Consider the following 25,779-nt stretch of genomic DNA (forward strand, 5'->3'; position numbering starts at 1 on the left):
GTGGACTAATCTCTTATCAGTTACCCCACCCGTAACACTGCATGGGATTTTATGAAACATTCACATGTTCTTCAATACATATTTGCATAGATTTTAAACCAAACGAACTTGGGGTATCACATAAGCTAAACATGGACTTTGTGATTTATAAAATGGTAGACGGAGGTACAAATCCTTATCATTCACTTCTCCTACCTCCAGCACTAAACGTAATTTATCAAAACGTTTATATTCTTCCTCATTGTTGACATAGTGATTGTGCTTTTGCAGATTTTATTTATTTATTTTTTTTTATTTTGTTTCATGTTTAGAGTTCCGATATTAAATATATTTTCGGTTGCATTTATTGGTAATTTTAATGTCGTACTTCCTGAAAGATTAATCATAAGCTTGTACTAATAGCACTAACATAATAATATATAGTTATAACATATTGGTTATAACTAAACCTTGGTCTCCGTTTCATAAAGGAAAATCTCAAATGGAAAAAAAATGTCAGTAGAATTTGTTTTACTTAACATTGCTTTGAAATAAGGAGTGAGTGGAATCGCCATAAAACCAAGGACAATGTTAGGTTTTGTTTTTTAGTGAATCCTCTAGACCGGCTTCCTAATTTAACTTCTATTTAATTGTTCTTACCTGCTTAAGAGAAGTTGCACCAGTATTTGATTACAATTTCATGTTTACCAATTGTTTGTAATATTTCTTATTTATTACGTATGGATTGCATGTCCTTCTTTACTTAATCGGATTAGCATGTTCGATTTCTTTATAACAAATTATCTCTGTTCGCTGGGATAGTGAGATCAATTAGCAGTACAGGATGTATACATATGCGTCTTTAGTCTAAGGAAGATACTGGTGACTGACTTCTACAAACTTGGCATAAAAGAGTAGACATATTTTAAGGTTTCCTACTTTGACTTTTTAGACAATAAGGAAGAGATAACGAAGGCAGACTTTGTCGTTTCTTAAACAATTTTGCTTATTAAAAACGCTCATTAAAACCGATTTATTTCGTTCGATAAATTGTATAGCTATGCAGATCGTTTTTGTTTCATTTCGTCATGTCCAAGTCACGTACTTGAATTGTGATGCATCTGAATTGTCCAATTGTTGACGCTTTAGTATTTTCTTGCCAGTATTAAGGTGAAAAAGAAACGAATTTAAGTGCATGTTGTTTCTAACACAACAGTCTTCATTTCCAAAACTGAAGCCATATCATGAATATCGAACAGGAAAATTATTCCTTGACGGATGGAATGGTATAAGATGTCATTGCCAATGGTAGATCCAATTGCAAATACAAAATTGAATTCTTAATTGCAAATTAAGATCTCGATATTTGACGTTTCTTTAGGCACCAAAACTCGAATTTAATGTTACCAAGTCTTTGCTACATTTTATTGAAGAATTAATTTGAAATTTAAGACTTTAGATGGTAAAATGATGTTTTCTAATAGGAAAAGCGAAACGTTATTAAATTGAGCCAAATTGTTTACGTCGGCATGAAAATAATTTTATCTAGTTAGACGGCATTATTGTCGTTTCTGAAAAAAGATTACATGACATTGGTAGGAAAAAATCTTAATGTACACGGTATTATAATTATTTTAGTAATGTTCTGGTTGTGGTTAAAAATAAGTGGCCGTTTCGAACTACTAAATTGTACAGCGGTACAATATTTTTAGATGTCTAATTTTATTTATCCTTGATCAGCAAGTCATACATTATTTTCAGAAGATTTTTAAAGAAAATCATGGGTACCAGGAAGGGCTAGAAAAGTAATCAAAATAATAGTATCCATGAATAAGGATTAGACATGGACAATGGATAAAATAAATAAATAAATAACATGAAATAATCATGGTTATGGTTATGAAGTAAAACACACATAAAAATGTAAATAAGCAACCTGGACTCCACTTACACTGAATGCATGCACTAAGTACACCGATAGGATGAAATGAGCAATCTTGACTCCACTTACACGGGGGCATGAACCAAGTTCGATTACATGCATATTGAACGGTTTATTGGTTGGTGATAAAAATAAACCAATCACAAATATAGGGTAAAAACATTTAACAAACCCGTAATAAAATGTTAATCTCAAAAAGATATTTTTCTGTAAATAACCTGAACTAAAATAGTATATTTATAAAAAATCACCATATCTTTCCACGTACGAGGCAAATTAAACTAAACAGAGCAAATACTTATACATTTATGTTGACATTTTGCCCTTTATATTCATTTCTTCAAAGGCCATTTGAGCATCCCGGTGCCATACATCTAACGCAAAACTATTTGCATTACAAATACAGACTGATAAATGGTTCATCATTCATCCATGAAGTTAGCAGTGGTTGTTTGCCTTTTTCTTACGATATCTGCATGGACAACCTTGATTAATTATTTTAGGTTCTGAATACAAAAATGTTGCTACAAATGATACACAATGAGTTATTAAGAAGGATTACAGTGTTCATAAAATGTGTATTTTCCATCTAATCTCTTTCCAAAAATGAAACTACACGTTCATCATAAAGTTTGGATGTCGAAGGCACAATAACCTTACTAATATATAAAGGTAACACTAAACACATTGTTGCTCGTTTCAGCTCTGTTTGCTGGAATAGGATTCAAAAATGCAAATAAAAATATTATTATTATTATTATTATTAATATTATTATTAAGATCCATTGGTAGAACCATAATAGTAATAATGAACATCTAATTTACTCAGAATATATTGCCTTATAGAAACTGCGTACTGTTCTTCAACCTGAAAGAATAATTAGCAGTTTAAGGGGGTATTGCAGTCGGAGTGTACTGTACAGTCTCTGAACTGATCCGTGCAACTATTTGACCGATCGATCGATTAACGATGATTGAATGATCACGTACAAATCGGAAACCGATGACCAGTTAACAATCTCATCGCAGTTTTGTAAAATGTAAATGACTGACGATCGGTTCATGTACATGTCTTAATTTTGATTGGAATGCATCAAATGACGTGCCATATTACATGTGTTTTAGCTTAAAGTAACATTCTATATTTTATTAAAAATAGTACATTTAATAGACAAGTAAATTGAATCATTAATGGCGAATTTATATAATTTATTAGATGTGTGTAAAATAGAAAACCAAAACAAACCGAGCGGTAAAATATATAAACCAATCACCGGTCACGTGATGTAAAGATGTTTTTTTGTTTTTGTTTTTTGTTTTTCATTTTTGCATTGATATTTAAGCTGTTGGTGTGAATAATGTTCTTACTGAAACGTTTAAATTTACGCAGTACTCCTTTCTACCGTTCTGCTATCTATTGTAACGATTTATGGTTTATTAAGATAATGACCTCATTCTAACAAATGTGACTTCAAAACCATCTATGTATATTCTTATATCAGAACAGAAGTTTAACTTTTCATCAAATCAATCATTTCAAAAAAGGGTAAGATACTTTTTTTTTTGGTTATAATGTTAATTTAAAATTAAATGAATCTATAACAATTTTGCTTTATATTAACTAAATAAACCAAATTCTTGATATGCAATTTTATTTTCCTTATTAATTTTCCAAAATGGCCTTAAAATGTGTTTCAACACAAATTGACAGAAAATGAAATATTAACAATAAAAATTATATCAGCAGGCAGGACACAATTTCGGAAATCAATGTTAAGGATATCAGATCTGCTATAAACCGACGAAGGGTTTGATTGATTCCTGAGCGGTACCACTAAGAAACATTTAAATTAAAAAAAAAGTAACATTATTTTCCATAAATATACCATCAATTTATAACTTCAAAGAAAAAAAATGGGATCAATAAACAAATGGACTAATAAAACAAAACCTTGTCAAATTATTTTTTTCAGTATATATTATTAGCCATGGCATGAGTGTACAAAGGACATAAAATTGCCAAAAGGCACAACCGTCTTAGTGACATCAAAAAAGTTAATCAAAAGGCTTCTGTTATAAGAAGGCACTAGGGAGTCGTAAGATACCATCCAATTATATTGCCAAATATGTAATTACTATGAACTGATAGATTATGAGTCGCGGGTGGCAGGGGAATGCTCACATTTGATATGATTTGTGTAGATATAAACTAAAAATGTTCTCTTTTTGTTAAAAATTAATAGAAATTTACTCCTATCAGTTTTAAAGGAAATAGGCCAGAACGTATTTAAGTACATACTGAACAATAACTGGGATATAATTAAATTTCTCTTATCTATATTTAACACAAGCAGCCTTTTTGGCATTAAAAACTTTGTGGGTCAATTATCTTTGCCCTCGATTTTATTTTATTACAATAGAGATTTCATGCTTCCATAGAAAGGCATTTCTTATATATGATTGGTACTTTTATATTTCAAATTATATACGATTATTAGAAAAATAAAATGTTGGATATAAAGAGTATTCAAGGGAACCAAGACCCCAGCGAAAATCAAAAGAATGTAATGCAGGTACAAATGCCAGACATGAAATACAGACAAATACAACAAAGAACGTTTAATTGATAAAACAACACATGCAAAGCAACAAAGTAAATGAGCAACTTGGACTCCACTTAGAACTGGGTGCATGGACCAGGTGCACCTGTAGGTTAAGCGTCCTCTGCTTTCATAGAAACACCCGCCGAGTTGCGCATAAAAAGTCAAGTCCGGGGTAGACCAAAAAAAAAGAAAAACTATAACATATTGAACAAATTAGTTTTGATGATGCAGATAGGTACACCTTAACGATTCACGAGTTCATGAAGACGACCATAAAACTTCTGCAGTGATGAATTTAATCTTTTAGCAATATAACCCTGTTCCAGAAGCCTTATTGTGAGAGGTCTAGGGTGATACAAAAAAGTAGTTACGGCAAGCTCTGGCATAATGTATGAGCTGTGATATGAAAATTTCATATGCAGGTGCTGAAGGAATGTTGCCACAGATGAAAGGAAAGATGACAATACTGAACGAACATTCATCACGTTTGTCGTATAGTTTGATGAGTAGTTTTCCTTTACCGTCGATCTCTAAGTGTATAACAAGAAAGGTTGACTTAACAGTGTCTTTTGTATCCTTCATCTAAAGTATTTTTGGGGGGTAGATGACATGTATCAAAATCCCCGAAACTAGGATTGTTAACGATAATACATCTATACAGCGAAAACTGAGATTAAAGGATATAGCTTAGCGATGTTCCTTCTTTCAGATCAGTTCAGCTGTACAGTCAGCCTCATAAGACTGAAGAAAGTAATTCAACAAGTACAGGAGCACAATTTGTTCCCATCGCAATGGCGACAGTATGTCGATCAAAAATTCCAGCAGTTTGAAAACATCGTCTTTGGTATTTTTGGAAGATTAATTTTTAACAAAGTATATGGGATCTCTACCAAGAACTACATATGTACATATAGGTATACCTTTTTTTAAGGTTTAACCGAGTTGCTCATTTTGTTACTGTGTATGTATGATTTTAGTTACTTTATGTTCTGTGTTGTGTGTGTCTGTTTTCCATGTCTGGTCTTTGTCCCTGGATTACATTCTTTTGATTATCGTTATAACCTTGGTTTCCTTGATTACTCTTTAAGTATAGGTATATTTAAACATTTTGATTTGTTTCATGATTCGACTAGCTCTCTTCTACATGCAAAAATGCATCATTTTATTGTGCATACTGCACTCAAAAATAAAAACAAGTCTGCAAATCTAATTTATTTCAGATAAGTTTCTTTTCAACCAGCCCCGTACTGAGCAGCCGTAAAAGGTATCCTTATTTTCTAAGAACTATACCATCAGATGTGAATCAGGCGCAGGCAATGGTCGAAATAGTCAGGATGTTGAACTGGACCTACGTCTCTGTAGTGTATGAAGAATCAAGTTATGGAATACAGGTACATGTATACGTATGTTATGAGTTAATATAAATAAGAAATATAAATTATCTATGACATTTAATGTTTAAAGGGGTTATATATACTTAGATTTGTGTTTACATAAAACGTAAACAAACATTACATTCAATTTTATCAATCCCAGTGCAGGTCCGTGTGTTAAAAGAATAGGTCTGCAGCAGCGTTAAGCTTGTAGTAAAAGGCGACTAAATAGTGCTCAGAACCCTAGTCGGGGGCTAGGGTGATCTCCCCACAGAGCAACTGTGATGTGTGCCCCAGGTGGTGGAATTGGGTACCCCTGGCGTGTTACATGCTGGGGTTGTCAGGCTATAATACGGAAAACCTGACTGCAAACCATAGTGGTGCACCGTGTAGGGAAAGATGCCACGTTCCTCGCACGTTAAGAAACCCTATTGTGGTATTCCCCCGGAGTAGGAACCATAGGGTTCCGCCGCAGGAGGCTAAATTGCCCGACCCTACCCACCTCTCCTTATTTCCAATGGCAATCAAAATTTATCGACCCCATTGTCCTTGTGTCCCATCCCTTTTTCATTTCATCATCATTTCATGTTCATTTTATCACCCATTTCATGTTCAACGTCTGAATATAGCTGAAATATTGCTGCTCGTACGTTAAACCCCAACAAACAAACAAACAAACAATTTCATCAATATCTTTAGTTGCATCAAAATGATAACGTCTTTTTCTAACTATATGTTTAATTCTTATCGTACATGTACTTCTGTGCTATTTTATGGTCAAACACTTGTCCAAATATGATAAACCACAGCTGTTCGTAATAATAACTTCGACATTTATTCTTCAGTCATAAGATATAAATTCTTAATACCTGTTCTTGTAAGCGATTTGTCGCTTCCGGATCTCATTCTAGTGTTTGTCTGGACCATTCCAATTAATCTTCATTTAGATGTTCCGCATCGAACAAAAATTGATATTTTATTATCGGTTTATATCCGCAAGATATTTACTTGGAAATTAAATTTCTCCTTTTGCTCATTTGTCCCATTTCTGACCATCGATGGACATTTGTGACGACTAAATTTGATTTATTCACAGTAATTGGATCTACGGCTTACTATGTTAGTCAAGGTGTTTACTTTATTTGATAATGAATCGGATGAATAATGTCACAATAGTTTGTTCGAAACATTGTTGAGTCCTAAACGCTGGATCTTGTTTTTAAACTTCATATCATATGACCTCGTAAAAGATTAAATTTATCATGGCACTTCCATTTCAACCGTTTTACATTCGTCATCATGACTTTATTGACGGGTATGGACTGTGCGTTTTGTAAATGACCGATTATATTTCAAAACTGGTAGAGATTGTATTATTCTTTCATTGGACTTGACATACAACCAGCAGCAACTGAATTTGTTGGGCCTCCCCGGAGCACCCAATTGCATGGTAGAAATGCACTCGGTGTGTGTGTGTGGTGTACGATTTGTTCTTATACTGTTATTCTTTTGTGAGTACGTGATTGTTTCGGTTATTGTTTCGCGACCACTTCTTGAATCGTAATTTTGGACTCCATGACTTTTTAAACAAGATATGTACTTTAGTTTAGAACTCAAGTCGCTGTTCCTTCACTGATAGTCCGTTATCGTCCCTCGTAAAATGATGAAGAAGATATTTTAATTTATGAAACTGAAATCCCCTACAATAATGCTGAATTATCTTTATATTTTACCTTTACAAACAAGATATTTAATTCTGTCAAGATCTAATCATTAATCATGACATTGTATCATCCTTCACATTGTTATTACAGAAGAATGCAGATGTAATCCATCACACCAGTTAGTTACTTCATCTCTGTATCTAAATCTGATTTTACACTTCCCTTGTTTTGTGTGACTATAATGACTATCTCTTGGAAAAAATGTATAATTAAAGTATTTTTATTTTAATTATGTATGAAGGCGGTGTTTTTTTTTTTTTTTTTCTTATGATGAGTACAAGTCGGTTTTCGGTGGACAACTTCAAATGTTGCCCTGGCTATGATGGTTAGTTCATCGATGAAAATGTACATATTGAAATATAGAAGTAGATTTATTTTTCAGAAAATTTCAATCAATTAAACTATACATGATATGGGTCTAAGATTATTTTCGTTTTTTTTTGTTTTGTTTTGTTTTTTTTTTTTGTTTCTGTCTTGTAATGCAACAAATGCAGGCAGTATCTCTAAAGCAGAATCTTGACTTTTTATGAGCAGCACGGTGTGTGTTTCTACAAAAGGAGAGGATGCTTACCCTACCGGTGCAACGGATCCATGCTCTCGGTTTTTGGTGGAGTCCGAGTTGCTCATTTACTTTTCTTACTTTGTATGTATTCTTTTAGTTACATTAAGTTATTTGTTTTGTTTGTCTGTTTTCCATGTCTGGTATTTGTCCCCGGATTACATTCTTTTGACTTCCGCTGTGGTCTTAGTTACCTCGATTACTCAAATATAAGGTGCTTCAAAGCTTTTTATAGACCACAGCCGTAATAAAACCAACGATGTTTCTGAATTAAACATGTATTGATAAGAGATAAATTCATTCAGAAAATCTTGACATCCACATTTTCAGTTCTTCTAACATTTTTTTAACCTTGATTTCTGGTATCTTGAAAGGGATTTACAAACAGTATCATGAATAACATTGAAAAAAAATTGTATTGTAAGATCCGATACCGATCGTAACATTACAACTTGAACGATAAGTATACAATCAAACGACTGTGTTTTGTTTTGTTTATGATTGCTATAAAATGAAATCCGTCCAGATTGTATGGCCATATTCCACAGAAATTGCATAACCTTGTCGTGTAATGTTGCATGACCAAGAAAAATTAATAACAACCATTTAGAGAAGTAAAATGTGAAAAACACGTCAAATCACTGGCCTTCTGTTTGCATGCTTCTTATTACATTAATTATGTATGCCACTTAAATGTTTTTGCCAATAAAGCTATAAATATCTATCATTAATTCTGTGCTTAATAAACAGTGCAAAAATTGTCACATCCAAAGCTAAAATTTTCCTACCATTCCAAAACAGTAGAGAAAAAATACTCAAAATTTGTACGTTATCAAAAATGTTTAATTTTATTTTCTTAATTGCAGGGTTTCAATGAACTTGACAAACTGTTGAAGAAGGCCAACATTTGTATTGCTATGACAGAAAAACTTCCAAAGGATTCTGGTGTGGCAAGCCAGGATACCTACGATGATATCGTCGATAAACTCAAATCCAAACCAAATGCTAGAGGTACAGATAATGCTGTATCTTCTAACGAGAACAAGAAAAATTATCTGTCAATTATCATACCCCGATCTGAACAGACTATCTTAGTATAAAATAAAATCATTGTTTTTTTTTTCTTCCTGATTCGCAACATATAAAGACAAAGCAAGCAAAGCAAAAAATTAAAAAGTGATCAACGAAAAAATCCAGAACAAAATTATTTTAACATATATACTTTTTACTCCAAACATATTAGTATTTATATTGACATATGGTGTTGACAACATAATTAGAAGGGGTAGCATAGACTAAAATTTACATGGGTTGTATGTTTTATTATCCATAAATGTGTTTGATATTTTGTATTTTAAAAAACGTAGGATTTCACTTTCACATTCCATATTACAATAGTTGGAAATATATTTATTTTATTTTATTATTATTATTATATTTTTTTCTTGTCCTCGTTTTAAAAAAATCATACTTTATAGTATATAATCAAATTTTCTTAGCTGATTCAGAACCCCACCTTTAATTTAGATTGTTGATATCGTTATACATGTCAAGTATGGTATAACGCGCTGAAAGAAATTTACAAGTAAACAAACAAAAACAAAGACAAAAACACAAAAAAAAAAAAACACAAAAAAAAACAAAAACAAAAAAACAGTTACTAAAATTGTGTTTATGTTATGAGTGCAATTTTAACTTTCTAAAATGTGTTAACTTTGATAGAGCCTTCCCCATTAATACCAAGATCGTACATAGAAATTATGCTAGTTAATGAACTATGGTATTCAGCATTTAACATAAAATACATTATTGCAAATTAGTTATTTGTGTGGCTTCAATACTAGTTGTAATATTTAAAGGATATAAATCAATTCTTGTCTGGCATAAATTTTGATGTTCAAACGGAAAGAAATATCGTTCCATTATGCAGGTGTGATAATCTTTGGTTCCGATCAAGAGGTTGGTGAATTCATGGAGGCTGTTAAGAGACGTAATGCAACCGGATTTTATACCTGGATCGGAAGTGACGGTTGGGGTGGGCGTGGTTTAGCTTACCAGGGCAAGGAAGAGCAGGTGTGTATACTGTTTACCAAGAATCTGATAGGCCGTGTCTATTATGTTGTATTTTTCTAAATCTTGCTCATTGTTTTGTCAGTTCACCCCTATTTCACTTGTCGTTTTGTTAGCTTTCAGTCAATTCAAACCTCATGGTTTGGCTGGTTAAGTAAAGTGGCTCGAATGTAATAACGGAGCATAACCTAAGAGGATGTATTCCTTCATAACTATTATCATTTGCATGATGTTTGCTCCAATCGTCTTATCACTAAATGTTATTGCATGTGTTTTGTTTGTCACAATTTGAACAAAAAATGTGTTTCAATTACGGTCATTTTTGTACAATCAAGTAAACGTCGGTGTTTTGAATATTGATACTTTCTAGAGTAATAAATTAAAATAAAAAAAAACAGAAACCTTTTTGCAGTTAACCAGATAAAGGATGATCCCAACTTTTGTCGACATTTAATTTAAAATAGATTAATAATTACAATTTAAAAATGCTAGCAATAAAGTTTGTATGCAATGTATATACCATTGTGTATAACTTCATTTTATCTATATAGATAACAAAAAGATTAATGGCAATAGCTCATGTTTGACGGCCATAAGTGAGAAATAAAATAAGTTTAAAAGGATAGACATTACAAACTTTGGTACAATTAAAAGATTACATTTATATTACTAATCTTACATTTCCTATTTTTAATTATTTGAAGCAAAACCCGCTCTGTTCCAACTATTCATCTAATCTTAAAAGCAATTCTTTATTTTTCAATCAATGAAATTTAAACAAGCATTTTCGAAATATCGTATAAAGTTTTAATTTCATATTCCGTAATTTCAAATTCTGGTGTTTTTGTTTTTTTTTTTTTTTTGTTTTTTTTTCATTATGATTTCATTTTGAGTTGAATATAAAAGCTGTCTAACATGATTACACATTTGTTTTAATACAATTATATTTAAAATTGTCGTATCAGAGGAATGTAGTCCTTAGTAAAATGATGTTTGTAGTTTGCGTTCAAAAGTCAGTATGTAAATAATAAGAATATAATCGTACATATGTTGGGATATTCTTGAAACTATAAAATGTATATATCTACATCCCTAATACCTGTAACAACTTATTCATTCTACGATCTAAAGTGAGTATTTTGGTGGAAGAGTAATCAAGGGACCCAATGTTATAGCGATAATAAACAATCTCTAATTCAGGGACAAAGACCATACATGGAACACATACATACACAACAAAGAACAGAAAGTAAATAAAGCCATACACACAAAGCAACAAAAGCAAATGAGAAACTCGTACTCCACTAAAAACTGGGAGCATGGACTAGGTGCACCGGTAGGGTAAGAGTCCTCTGCTTTTCTAGAAACAACCGCCGAGTTGCTCATTAGAAGTCCGGGGTAAACAAAAGAGGAAAGGAAAACTATGACCCATGGTGCAGATGGATACACCACAACGATCCACGAGTTCATGATGTTTGTAGTTTGCGTTCAAAACTCAGTATGTGCATATTAAGAACACATTCGTATAAATGTTGAGACATTCTTGCAACTACAAACTGTATATGTCTACATCCATACTACATGTAACAAGATATTTATTCTACGATCTAAAGTGAGTGTTGTGATGAATGTATACTAAACCTTATCGTAATTATGTCTTGATGGTACATTTGATGCACACTTAGGTTTAATTGTTGTATATCTTATCTGACTTCAAAACTTCTATTAATAATTTATTTGTGGAGTCCGAGTTGCTCATTTGCTTTTGTTACTTTGTATGTATGATTTCAGTTACTTTATGTTCGTTGTTGGTCTTTGTCCCTGGATTACATTCTTTTGATTACCGCTTCTTTGAAAACACTTAAACAGCACAACTTTACATTTTATTTTGAATACAAGAATAACGTATTTTATTTTAACTCACATCTTAAATTAGGTTAAGCACTAACGTTTTGTTACATTTAGCTTTCTCTGCTGTTTACCAATTCAATATGTTTTTTATCATTAACAAATAAACTCATATTTATCATCTTAATATGTTTTTCGCAGGGTGTTGTTTTGGTCGATGCAAAAATAATAAAAACAAACATAGTTCATTTAAATTTAAGAAATGAATTCATGGGTTGCCTACCATGTTGCTTGATTAATATTTATATTGACAAAACTTAATCTTTTATTTTAAAATAGACAGAAAGCAAAGAAATGCATGTTGTGTTTCCTGCTAACAATCATAATCCCGCTTTTGATCTTGAGTGCTCATCTCTTTTGCCCTACAAAATTTCTTTAGTGACTGTTAGAGTCAATAATGTTTATTGTTATGCAACGTTCGAAAAAATAAACATTTTGTAGAACAAAGATAAAAGTTATTTGAAATATGGCATTTAGATTGCATTGGAAAATTGTAGCCAGTCTTTATTGACTAATATTTCATTAAACTGCGTTAATTATATACTGTCATCACTACAGAAGTTCTATGGTCGTCATCATGAACTCGTGGATCGTTACGGTATATCCATCTGCACCATGAAAACTGATTTATTCAACGGGTCATAGTTTTCCTTTCCTCGTTTGTCTACCCTAGACTTGACTTTTTATGAGCAACTCGGCGGTTGTTTTTGAAAAGCAGAGGACACTTACCCTACCGGTGCACCTGGTGCATGCTCCCAGTTTCTAGTTGAGTCCGAGTTGCTCATTGGCTTTTGTTACTTTGTATGTATGATTTTAGTTACTGTATGTTCTATGTTATGTATGTCTGTTTTCCATGTCTGGTCTTTGTCCCTGGATTGCATTCGTTTGATTACCGCTATAACATTGTTTCCCTTGATTACTCTTTCATTGTAATTATAGTATTAAACTTAGTAAAATACAAAAATCGTCAAACTTTCTTTAAAAGTAACGACATTTTGGAATGTTACAGATGTCATTTAAAGTTTTTGTTTTATAAAATACTCTCTTGTGCTCATTTTGATTTATTTCCTTATTTATATTTCACGACATCGGCTTGGTTCAAAATATACTACTGGTTTTGCTTGTGTTAATTGTAATTTTGATACAAATACATGTACTTGAACAAAACGACGCTCTTTTTAACAATAACCTTTTATTCAAAACCTAATTACCATTTTTCTTCATATTGACAATACAGTATCCCCATAGGCTTTCTACTTCAACGATTCGCAGGACATTGACTCCGAGAGTGCTGTTGTAGAAATCAATTTCCTGAAAATGTTATGAATTATTAACGCTACGATCTATCAGCTCGAAAATGTGTAATTAAAATACCAATGTTAGAGTCATAGATTAGGGTAAAACAAGGAGTATAACTTCTCTCTATATAAGTTTTTGTAGTATTACCATTCCCTCCTTCTAGAGATGAGTTTCGTGCGTTACGTGTGTTAAAATACGTATACACTCAATTCATACGACACAGTTTCCCCGATGATAATTATAAAACCAAGCACATTACCAACAAATTACTATATGCTTATTTTTTTTTAATTAAAGAAAGTATGTACATTAACAAAAGCAAATTCAACTTCTGTTAAATGAATAATATACAAAGTGGACATGCGTACACCAAACATCACAAAGTAACGCTTAGCCTAAAAAAATCAACAACCCACTTTATATAGGAAGATTACCTTTCATATAGTATGTTTGAGTTATATAAATCTTCGAAAGATATTTCTAAACTTTCACAAACAATGTACACACTCAAAGAAATATTTTAAGAATTTCACCTCATTAAACAAACATTTGTAGTAGGCTTAACATTGAAAAATGATTTATTTTGAAACAAAAATATTTTTTAAGAATTAATTTTCGAAAATTTATAAAACTCAAACGAATTATAATACCAGTTGACACAATAATAACAATAAGCCTTTGGTGCTAACTGTGGAGTTTATGAAAAAGTAAAAACAAATCACGAAAAAATGACCACAATGCGCCGACAAATGCTATTAAAGAATAATGAGTATTGTATTAGATCACATTAACTTCATACTTTTTTTTAGATTTTAAAGCATTCGATTGAGTAACATTAAACGAACTACATGTATGTACAATTCTATTATAACGACATATTCATCACATTTTTCGGTAGCCATTGTATATCGGTTATGACGTAAGCGGATAGGCGAGTGTCTCTTGAAATGCATAGATTTGCAAAATGGGCTCTATTGTTTTAGACAATTACAACTGTCTAAATACGCCAGAAAAGTAATGCTTTCTGTTTAAAACATACTTGTTTTGATATTTTCACTTTTTAACGATTGTTTTTTTTATTTCATTTTTTATTATTATTTTTTTTATATTTTTGTTTTGGGGGGAGGGGTTATGACTACATTGACAATATACATTTAATCTTCAACTTTAAATAATTGACACAAAACATGGAATAAGTCTTTCTGTTATCGCTTATAGGCCGTTGCTCTTTTACGACTTGTCTAGTTAAGAATAGGAACTGTCATCCATAGCTTAATGAAAGGATATAAAATTTCTGCTAGAGCGTTGTAGATTCTTAGTGAAACTGATTAAGCTCCAATTTAGGATAAATTCTCCGCTTCTTTTAACTTCCTCTTTCACTGAGTCGTGAAGTTCCATTTTAGTACAATACTTTGTAAATATCACGTACATTCTGATTATCAATATAAATATAATACGGATCAACCTCAAATTTCAAGACTTTCTTTCGTTCTTTCATTTTAGAGATGTTTCCAATTTATAAACATTTAGTAAGACATAAGCTGGTTTTTTTTCCTTGACAATTTTAATTTATAAAGCTGTACAAAAGTGAGAGACATTCCTCATAATTTAATTTTGTATGGATGTTAGTCCAGAAAGGATTAGTAATCATAGCCTTGTTTCGAATTGGAACGATTTGAATCGCGAAGTACGGACCAATCGACCTTAATGACGTCATAGTCATGTTATACAAAACAACCTCGTGTGCTCAAAGAGAACCAACCAACCAGGGATTTGTTGCAAATCAAATTAAATCATTGGAAATTGTACTGTATCAATTTATTATTTATCTTCTAAACAACTAAACTAAAGTTTACTGACATTTCATCGACATGTCAGAAATGTACTGAAGGTTCAAATAAAGCACCAATGGTGTGGCCAAGGAAAAAACGCTTGTTGTAAAATAAATCGGCGATAAAGAATGCCTGGGTCAAAGAGTTTAGTCTAAAGCTTTTGTTTTGTGAATCAAGATACAAGTTAAATCAAAAGATACTATAAAGTTATTCGTCTTTCTGATCTGTGGAAAAGATGTTCTTCAATGCCAAACCATAAACTCAATGGCATGAAGCTAAATTGTTTTCATTAAAAAATAAGCTATTTCTGTAATCGTTTTCTATTTGTTTTGTTTGTTTTTTTTATCCCGTCTGTTTTCATTTGTTTATTATTATTATTATTGTTATCATTATCATCATCATCATTTATTGCAGAACAAAACTGCTCTACAAAAACATTTCAACTGTGTGGCGGCAAAAAAACATGAACAAACCATGTGTTTTGTAATGAAAATTCTATGTATCCTACATTTACTCTTATCTTGCATCTAAACAATTTATCTTAACTTTAAGTTTCATCTAGAGTCTTCACCATCCGCTTCAAAAGCATAGCATCCATAGGTATGTTTGATAGCTAACCACGACCAGTGGGTAAAATATTCTGAGAACAAGAAAACAAGTTAAGCAAAGAAAACTAGTTTACACATGAATGAACATCGAGTACTAAACTTCACACTATGTGTAGTTATTCTTATCGAAAGTTTCTGAAATTGTTTTGACGTTAAAGGCGAAATTACTAAAGACATTATAATCCAAATAAACGAGAAGATAAATCCGGAGAGAACAAATATCCGTATTATGATATAATGTCAATGCCAGACTACATTCAATGTTATATAAAAAAAGAACAATTCACCAAAAACAGTATTTTGTCAAAATATCTTTTTAGGAAAGCTCACGTCACCATTCATACTTTTAATCTTTGAATATTGTGATCAAAGCTTTTATGTAATTCCGTTTAATTCCCAGGGGGCACTGTTCTACGAGACGACATTAATATATACATAATTGGATCTCATCGACTTTCCAGCTTTGATGTTATGCCCTAAATTCCTTTTTCATCAAAAGACGCTTGAAAACCCATGATATGACTGGTGAACACGGCAAAGTAGCTGGCCTCCCAGCATATGCATTGTAATGATTAAAAAGTGTTCAATATAATTTAAAAGCAAAATGATAATAGGAATCATATATAACAAAAATATTAAACATGATTATGATAATGTTGATAAAGATCAACGCCAAAACAATACATATGAAACAATGTCATAATGTTGTAATTTTCTGTTGTTGTTTTGTTTTGTTTTTTATTTGTTTGTTTATTGTTGTTTGCTTTTGTTTGTTTGTTTGTTTTTGTTTTGTTTTGTTTTGTTTTGTTTTTGTTTTTTGTTCCTGTCTTTTTCTAAGTTGTTTTTTTAATTCGCTTACATCATCATCCTAGTAATTGTACATAATGCAAAAAAAAATGTATATGTACATTCACTGTTCTAATTTCAGAGTTTGATTTAAATCCATCGTTGTATGAAGTAAGTGGATTCAAATTAAACTCATTAACTACCGAAAGTAAGCATTTGGCCTTTACAACCCTATATCTACAATTTGTCAAATGTCTACCGATGTCACAACGTGAAAAATGAAATTTGAACGAACGATTGATGTTTTCTACATTCTCAAATATGTGAATTGTTCCACTTCCAATTCAATTACATAGCATATAATTTCGAGTTCATTACGAGGTTAGCATTTATAATTGAGAGAACTAAATGGGGTCAACAAATAAATGAAATTGAAACATCCAGCAACGTACATGTTGTATTTGCTTTTATTTTAAAACATTCAAAAATCAAGTTTTAATTTCTATCTGTATTTGATTAGTTTGTGATCAGTCTAATAAATATGAGGGATATGAGACATTCTTCGTTGTTATAGTATGTAGTCTTGATGATTGTTACGTTTTGTTTTGTCTATGTGTGTGTGTGTGTGTGTTGTTTGTTTTTTGTTTGTTTTTTATTTGTCAGTGTTTCTTTTGATTTTGTTTTTGTTTCTTGTTTTTGTTTGTTTTTTGTTTTTTTTTTGTTGTTGTTGTTTTTTTCTTTTTTTATTTAATTGTTACTCGACCCCTTCAATGTAACCAATAGTTGTACTGCTAGGATAAGCAGCTGTGTAAGTTTTACCCATGGAGTTTGCTATCTCTAGAGTTTTCACTGATTTACCAAGTCCTACGCTTGAACCATATAACAAGTACTTTAGTTTTCTTCGCCAGCTATTTTTTTTTTTCTGTTCTTTATTATTTCATAGGTGACCTAAATGTCGGTACACATGTATAAACTTATTTTTATGTATTGTTTTTTTAATTCAAGGTGGAAGGTGCGATAACAGTACAACCTCTAGCTTATGAAGTACAAGGCTTCAAAGACTACTTCTTAAAGCTGACACCAGAAAATAACCACCGGAACCCATGGTTCATTGAATTCTGGGAACAACATTTTCAGTGTAAATATCCGGGAAGTACCTGGACTCCTTACAATGAGGATTTTACACAGAGATGCACGGGACGGGAAACGTTTGATGAAGCCACGTTCGATATGGAAGCTCAGCTACAGTTTGTTAGTGATGCTGTAATGGCGTTTGCATATGCACTAAAGGTACATTTAAGTAATGAGTACAATAAGTCTTTATATCAATCTAAAAAAACTCATGGAATAGATACATAACGTCTTAATCATCCAGAAGAGTTGGAAAGCATGTTTTTGGAAATTTATAACAAGCCAAACTAATTTCTGACAAGTTGTAATGTAAAAGCATTCATTTTCGGGGATTTTGAAAATGGAAATAATCGTGGGTATTGCTTTTCTTTGTTAATATAAATAATGAGTGTTTTCTAATGTAGAAAATCAATTTCGTGGTATTTTACAATATGTGAAATAATTTGTCCTCCGCGAAAATAGCACAAATCTTTACACAACGAAAATTGATTTGCTTATAGTGATCTATATTCTCCTTATACATTCATAACACAACAAAAATACATGAAGTATCAAAAAAATGTCGGCAAAAAAAAATATGGAAGCGTCAGCAGTGGAATGACTCAAATACGTCAAAATCCTAACAAACATGGCCCAAAGGTCAACACATGAAACAGACAATCTACATACACAATGTAGCGAACCGAATAATAAAGATTACACATAAAACTAAGGTAAGGGAAACAAGGTGTCATACAAAAACCAATGTATTAAAATATGAACTTCCACAAAAAACCTGCAGTCACATCAGGTGCTCCATAAGGGTAAGCATGTTCTGCTCCGCCATCGGCACCCGTAAATATTGCAAGTTAGTGTAATCCGGGAACAATCTTAGCAACAATGTAACGAATAAATCACAATCAGTATAGCCCTTCTATATGTGAAAAAAATCGTGTTCCGAAAGATGTAATTAATTGTCGAAGGAACAACACGTTTATATCAATATGTATATATGATGGTCATGTAATAATTGTTCTAGAATATGCACAAGTCACTGTGCCCAGGAGAAAGGACCTTATGTTCTGCAATGGTACCTGTTGATGGCGAAATACTAAAAGAATATCTTTTATCTGTTAACTTTAATGGTAAGTCAAATTGTTTCTTGTTTAAAGTTTTCCAAGGAAATCGTTAATCATGTCTACAAGACACTTCTTTAAAACAGCGAAAATTAATTCAAAAGACAGACATGTAAAAAAACGTCCGTAGTAAAATGATGTTCCTAACAAAAATTGTCGACTCCAGTAGTAAATGTCAAAAATACATTAACCGTTATATAAAATGTCAAAATGAACCAAAACCTTTGTGACAATTCCATGATACAATGCAGATTTCCATGATACTATTATCATGAGAGAGAGAGAAAAAATCACGCATTTATATTTGGTAATTTATACGATCAAAATAATCTTATAATGACTAGTGGGGAGTTCAGTATAAGAACGATAACTCTTGTTTTCCTCCCAATTGAAACCGAACCCGGCATATGTTCAAAATGGAAATACAGTACCTCATGTTCGCAAAGCCAAAACATGTTTTGAAACATAGAAGATATCTACTAAATTATATAAGATATTTACAAATTGGAATAGATATAAATACGGCATGTCATATTTACATATTACAATTGGTTCGATTTGCTCGTATTTGTATTTCTGGATTTTAACGGAATACATCTTTATATAACCGAGAAATTACTTCATCAATGATTTCGATATCAAAGGCTCGTAAAAGCACTCACATGTTTTATTTAGTCCAAACAAGGAATTCATTCTCAAATACAGATGCACTTGAAGACAATTGATACGTGCGGATATCTTCCACCCTATATTTTTATGGTGATATTCTTCACAAAACACGGAAAGCTCAACAAAACCGTTGAAGAGGCGATTTTGTTGTATAATGTTGTTTTGGGGTAATACAGTGTGGTGTGAGAGCTTCCTTATCTTTCATTAAAGACTCATGGGTGACCTTAAGTTTGAACTGACATTGTTCATTCTGGGGGGATGTTTTTTCTTCGACATACTAGTATTTACCATATAAATCCTAATTAAAAATTATAAACCGAAAAAAACTCTGATGTAAACTCAATAATATTTGTACAAAAACCATCGGGCTTCACGTGACATCTACGTTAATTTCACATGAAATTGATATAATTTGCATGTCAAATTCACTTTACACGTACATCACGTGAAATTTCAACACGAAATTTACGTGAAGGTAATTTCACATAAAATTTGTCATAAATTTGATGTGCTCCATTCGGGGGAAATTCATGCGGATATCATGTAAAATAATAAAACTATAGTATTGACGCATGCATTTAAAATTGGGCATGAACGTTGTTGCAGATATGTTATACAATGGAGCGGAAAAATGCTTTGATTGCGTCTATCAACTGTACAATTTAAAAAAAAAACAATCAAAAACACAAAAAAAACACTGTTAAATAAACTATTAAAAATAAATACAAATACACAAAATATAAGGAAATCCCATTATGTGTCATACATTAATTAATTTTATATTAAATGTATTTTAAAAACGGATGTACGTGTATGACAAGAATATTCTAAATACATGTAACTACATTTTTGTAAAAACTGTATCACGGAGATTCCAGTGTGTACATGTTACTTTCCAAACGGAGACAAACTCACCAGAAAGGTTACATACATACAATGTATATGCTTACAGGCTGTATGATATGATAAGTAAATATCTGTATACCCTGTACGATAAGTAAATTATATGTATACCCCTACTCTTAGCATCATATAATATATAAATTATAATTATAAGTTACTTATGCTTACAGGTTCTACGACAAATACATATATAAAGTCGGTCTGCTTATTTCGGCTCTATCTTTTCAGGGCTGTCTGGAGAGGATTTCCGATTCTTGTCGAACGGAGACGGTCCGGCTCGGTACCGCATACTCAACTTCCATCAAACAGAAAAAGGCAGCTATACCTGGAGTACTGTTGGTTTCTTCAAGGACGGCAATCTCACTGAAGTACATGTTTTGCAAATAAAAAACATCGCCTATTTTGTTTATCAAATTATACCATACTTACATATATAAGCAACTAAATAGTCGTTTTAGAAAGGCAGAGAGTGTTTACCTTACAGGTGTACATAAATGAACACATTAAAATGTCCATAAGCGGATCCAAGGGGTGGGGACGTGAGGACCCCCCCCCCTCCCCCCCCCCGAAAATCAATTTGACAAATTTCAAAAAATGGCGTACATGTATTTCTATGCGTAAATGCATGCATCAAAATGTGTTTTTCAAGGGTTGTTTGTGGACCACCATGTGACAACTGTACGTGTATACTTGTATGAGCATATTGCAATATTCGGCATCAAATGGAATACATATTTTACTTTAAATAGAAAATAGAAAACATAAAAAATAAAAACAAAAAAAGAGTGTATATAACATATCAATCAGATTACAAGTATTTAGCTAAATTAATTACTTTTTATTCTTTAGATGGGAAATCTGACTTTCCGTTTAGACGAACCTTTACATCCACAATCAGTATGTAGTCATCCGTGTGGTCCAGGTGAGGCAATCAAACTCGTGGAAGGAGATTCCTGCTGTTGGACGTGTATGAAATGTCATCTATATCAATATATGCCATCTGAATCAGAATGTGTCACGTGTCCTTGGGGCATGATGCCTGTTGAGGATAAATCTTACTGTAAGACGATTCCGCAACGATACCTGGACTATGGTGATACAATAAGCATGACAGCTATGTGCGTTGCTACGCTAGGTTTGGCGGCAACTGTGTCTGCCATGATTGTTTTTCTTAGATATAGCGATACTCCTATTGTTAAAGCTTCTGGAAGGGAGCTTAGCTTTGTACTTCTAGCGGGGATATTTATGTGCTTTGCGATGACGTTTGTTTTAGTATCAAAACCTTCAGAAATAACTTGTGGTGCTCAAAAATTCGGAATGGGATTGTGTTTTGCGATAGTGTATGCAGCAATACTAACAAAAACAAATAGAATATATCGTATATTCACAGCTGGAAAGAGAACTACAAAACGTCCTAAGTTCATAAGTCCAAAATCTCAGTTAGTTATTTGTGGATCTTTAGTAGCTGTACAAAACGCAGTGGGTATTGTGTGGGTTCTCTTACGACCACCAAAAACAAAACCTTACTTCTCAAACAGAGATGATCATCAGCTAGTCTGTAACGACGCTGTAGAAGCATGGTATATGGTCGGATTTACCTATCCCATATTTTTAATAATTATTTGTACATTTTATGCCTTTTTGACACGGAACATTCCAGAAGCTTTTAATGAATCAAAACACATAGGTCTGACTATGTATACAACTTGCATTATATGGTTAGCATTTGTACCAATATACTTCAGCACTGCGGATGAAATTTATATACGAATAGCAACCATGTCTTTTGCAATAAGCCTAAGTGCCACCGTAGCATTAGCGTGCATGTTTGCACCAAAATTGTACATAATTGTATTTCATCCTGAAAGGAATGTCCGACAATCCCTCATGGCAGCCAAACCCGTAATGTCGGGTCCTGTAGTTCAAAATAATTATAGAGCAACCAAATGTAATATACGCGTGGACACAGATGAAAGGTCTAATCAGGGTAAGTGAAACACACATATGGACACAGGCGAACGGTCTTTTGTTACATACAATGTATGTAGGGTAAGTGTGGATCGACACAGATGAACAACCCCCATAGATGAAAATTTCATTAATGCATGTACATATACTAGTGGCCTCTGATTCACGAACTTGTATGTTATCTCTGTTTTTTGTTGTTGTTGTTGTTGTTGTTTTTTTTTTTTTAATTTTAACTTTTTAATTCACGCCGTGAAATATACATCACTGTATCAGTTATCTTGAAAATATAGACATGTATATGTAGTAATGTTATTGTGGTCCTTGAACTCGCAAGTTACGATTCGCCAATGGGTAAACATTAATTATACGGATCATTTAATTTACTGAATACGCCACTGTTCGCTTCAATTCTAATGCACATATTGCTTATTTTACTTCGACGTGAAGTTTCTAAAACGGATCACTTGCAATATGACGGGTGGCGCTGGTGGAGCAGGATATACTAACCCTTCCAGAGGCACCTGAATGTTTAGAGTTCGTATTAATAGTGTGCTTCAGGTTTTTGTCTTGCATCTTGTTTCCCTTATATTATTTTTTATCTTTTTTTTTATTCGGTTCGCTACATTGTGTGTGTACTAGATTGTCTGTGTTTGACAACTGTTGTTAGGGTTGCGTTTTGATGCTTTTGTCGTATTTGAATCATGCAACTGCTAACGCTTCACTATTTGTTTGCCGATTTCTATATGCACGGTTAACTACATGTACGCCACCATACAACATTCATTGATTTTTTATCTAAAAAGAATCTTCTCTATAAATTGACAGTCTATTTCCCCGCTACTGCGGGCGCGTTGAATGATTATCCTTTCTCTTCGCCGTCAGCCCGTCCATCCTACACACTCGGGTTTTTATTTATTTATTTATTTTTTTTTTTTATTTTTTTTTCTTTAATTTTTTGTTTTGTTTTGTTTTCTGTTATAATACAGCAAGTTGTAAAAGGCCCCAAAATATGTAATGTGAAACTATTCACAAAAGACGCAAATCGACCTAATCTATGCAAAAATGTAAAACGCATAACAATTCTCTCTCCCACATGTACATTTGCAGCAGAGTTAATTACCGTTGAATGTGAACCGAATACACTTCTACATGTACATGTACATCACAACTCAAGTTTGTGTAATATTAGATACTAGGCCAGTGAAGGTGTTTTCCAACTATGGAAGACCTTCATCTCTAAAGGTATTGTTTTAACTTTTTTATTACAGCGCTGAATATTGGTGAATAATGTGCATCAGTGAAAAATTATGAAGATGTATTTTAGATCAAGAATTGCATACAAGTGCATGTATTAAAACATTTAAAGGATTATACATGTCCATCTGAATGTACGGAGGTGTATTAGGGCCATTCTTTTTTTTATTTTATTTTATTATTTTTTTTAAAGTCGACTTTAATCTTGGAATTTCCTACTTTAATCTTAACATTATCAACATTAATCTTGGAATTGTCAACATCAATCTTAGAATTATCAACATTAAATTTGTAATTTCTAATGAGCATCGGACGAATGAGTGTCGGACTTATGAGTGTCGGACCAATAAGTGTCGGACTTATGAGTGTCGGACCAATGAGTATCGGGTTTATGACATTATCTCGGTTTTCCGTCACTAAATAAGAGAATATTATGACGTTCAGGTGCGGATCCAGGTTTTACGGGAATGTACAATTGACGGGGGAGGGAGATTAGCCTTGACTAAAAATAGGAAGAATAGGCAAAAAACAATAAATCGTCCTTTAATATATTGATAACTTAAAACATATCAAAATCTGCATGACATTGGTTATATCTGTTTTAAGAAGGAAATGAAGTATGCTGGCGAAACGTTTTTTCGCTCTAATTTTCGTCGTGAAGATATTGATGCGATATGTAGTTTCATAAAGACGAATTTGAATTTTGTTCCGGTTTGATGATGTTATAGATAACATCGATTGTCCGACACACGTGAATCCGACGCTCGTTGGTCCGGCACTCATAAGTCCGACGAGGATAAGTCCTACACTCATAAATTCGACACTCATTGGAAATTCCAAGATTAATGTTGATAATTCCATGATTAAAGTTGATAATTCCAAATTTAATGTTAATAATTCCAGATCAAAGTTTGAAATTCCTAGATTAAATTTGACAATTCCAAGATTGAAGTCAACAATTTGAAGAAAAATATATCAAAAAGATGGCCCGAATACGCTTCCGTATAAATGTTTTGCTCACATGTGCAAAAATTGACAAAAGAAACCACGGATTTGCAAAGAAATTATTGTACATGCACGCACATGTGTATGAATTGGTGCTATAAATTATTTCTTCAGAAATTATTATTGATCATTTTCTCTTTTCAGGTTCAGAAATGGAACTGACACATCGCCTTCGGACTTCAGGCTCGTGTAATAGTTTGTGTAGTCGCTCAACGAATTTGACACAAGCTAATGGTATCAGTATTAGTACTCAGACATTAAACCTGCCTTTCAAGCTCAAACTAGAAAATGACCAGCAAAACCTACAGAATATGGATGTCGAACTCTAGTCAATACCGATATTTTTTTTTCTGATTTTTTTATATGGAGATAATAAAGCCGAATTAAGTCATTTGTTACAATGATTATGTCTTAAAATGCGAGTATGTATTCTTGCAGTCTACACTGTAGGAGTATTGCACAAAATATGATCGCTGAACTTCCAAATACGTTTAGAAAATATGAAAAAAATATTGATGCTATATTGAATCGATAATTTCTTCCACCGTGCTCGTTCTTGCCTTATCACTTGAAAATTAAATGTACATATTGTCTAAATTGATACATTTTATATTTTGAAGGTGTTCAGTAGTCTGTGTAATCGCTCAAAGTACATGCATAAATATTATAGAAGTAAAAATATACTTTGTGTATTGACTTTTTTATTTTGTCCTGCTGAAAGTAAATTATTGACCATAGAAATTCAATCTTCGTCAATGAGATTCCAAGCCAGCATGCCAATGGCCTTTTACAATCGTTCTTATAGCCATGACAAAAAAGTGACAAACACACGACCAGCATTTCATGCAACACATAGGCTGCGTCTATTCAAAGATATGAAGAAACTAGTCTTATTAGAAACGAAATATATCACGGAAACTCCATTTTATTATTATTGTACCACGCTATCGGTTGGGGTAAAAAACGATGCGACATAAATGGGCCGCCCGTGGTAAAACAAGATAAAAGGGAGTTGAAATAGTTGTCAGCCTTTATGTTACATGTATTGATA

The 25,779-nt window shown here is 32.5% G+C and overlaps 1 protein-coding gene across 1 annotated transcript in view; it reads left to right on the plus strand.

Annotated features, from left to right (window-relative positions):
- Positions 1-25,416, plus strand: part of LOC148600698 (metabotropic glutamate receptor 6-like) — a 45,797-nt gene extending 20,381 nt beyond the window's left edge. The window contains exons 3-10 of the mRNA XM_088556274.1: positions 5,745-5,915; positions 9,047-9,191; positions 10,111-10,253; positions 17,689-17,973; positions 18,833-18,938; positions 20,730-20,869; positions 21,351-22,488; positions 24,873-25,416. Coding sequence (XP_088412400.1) covers positions 5,745-5,915; positions 9,047-9,191; positions 10,111-10,253; positions 17,689-17,973; positions 18,833-18,938; positions 20,730-20,869; positions 21,351-22,488; positions 24,873-25,057 — 2,313 coding nt within the window. The 3' untranslated portion in view covers positions 25,058-25,416. The remainder of the gene's footprint in view (positions 1-5,744; positions 5,916-9,046; positions 9,192-10,110; positions 10,254-17,688; positions 17,974-18,832; positions 18,939-20,729; positions 20,870-21,350; positions 22,489-24,872) is intronic.
- Positions 25,417-25,779: the final 363 nt, after the last annotated feature.

The sequence above is a fragment of the Perna viridis genome, chromosome 12 (genome assembly GCF_037379345.1).
Source record: "Perna viridis isolate PV_CMFRI_1.1 ecotype Kerala chromosome 12, ASM3737934v1, whole genome shotgun sequence".
NCBI lineage: Eukaryota > Metazoa > Mollusca > Bivalvia > Mytilida > Mytilidae > Perna > Perna viridis.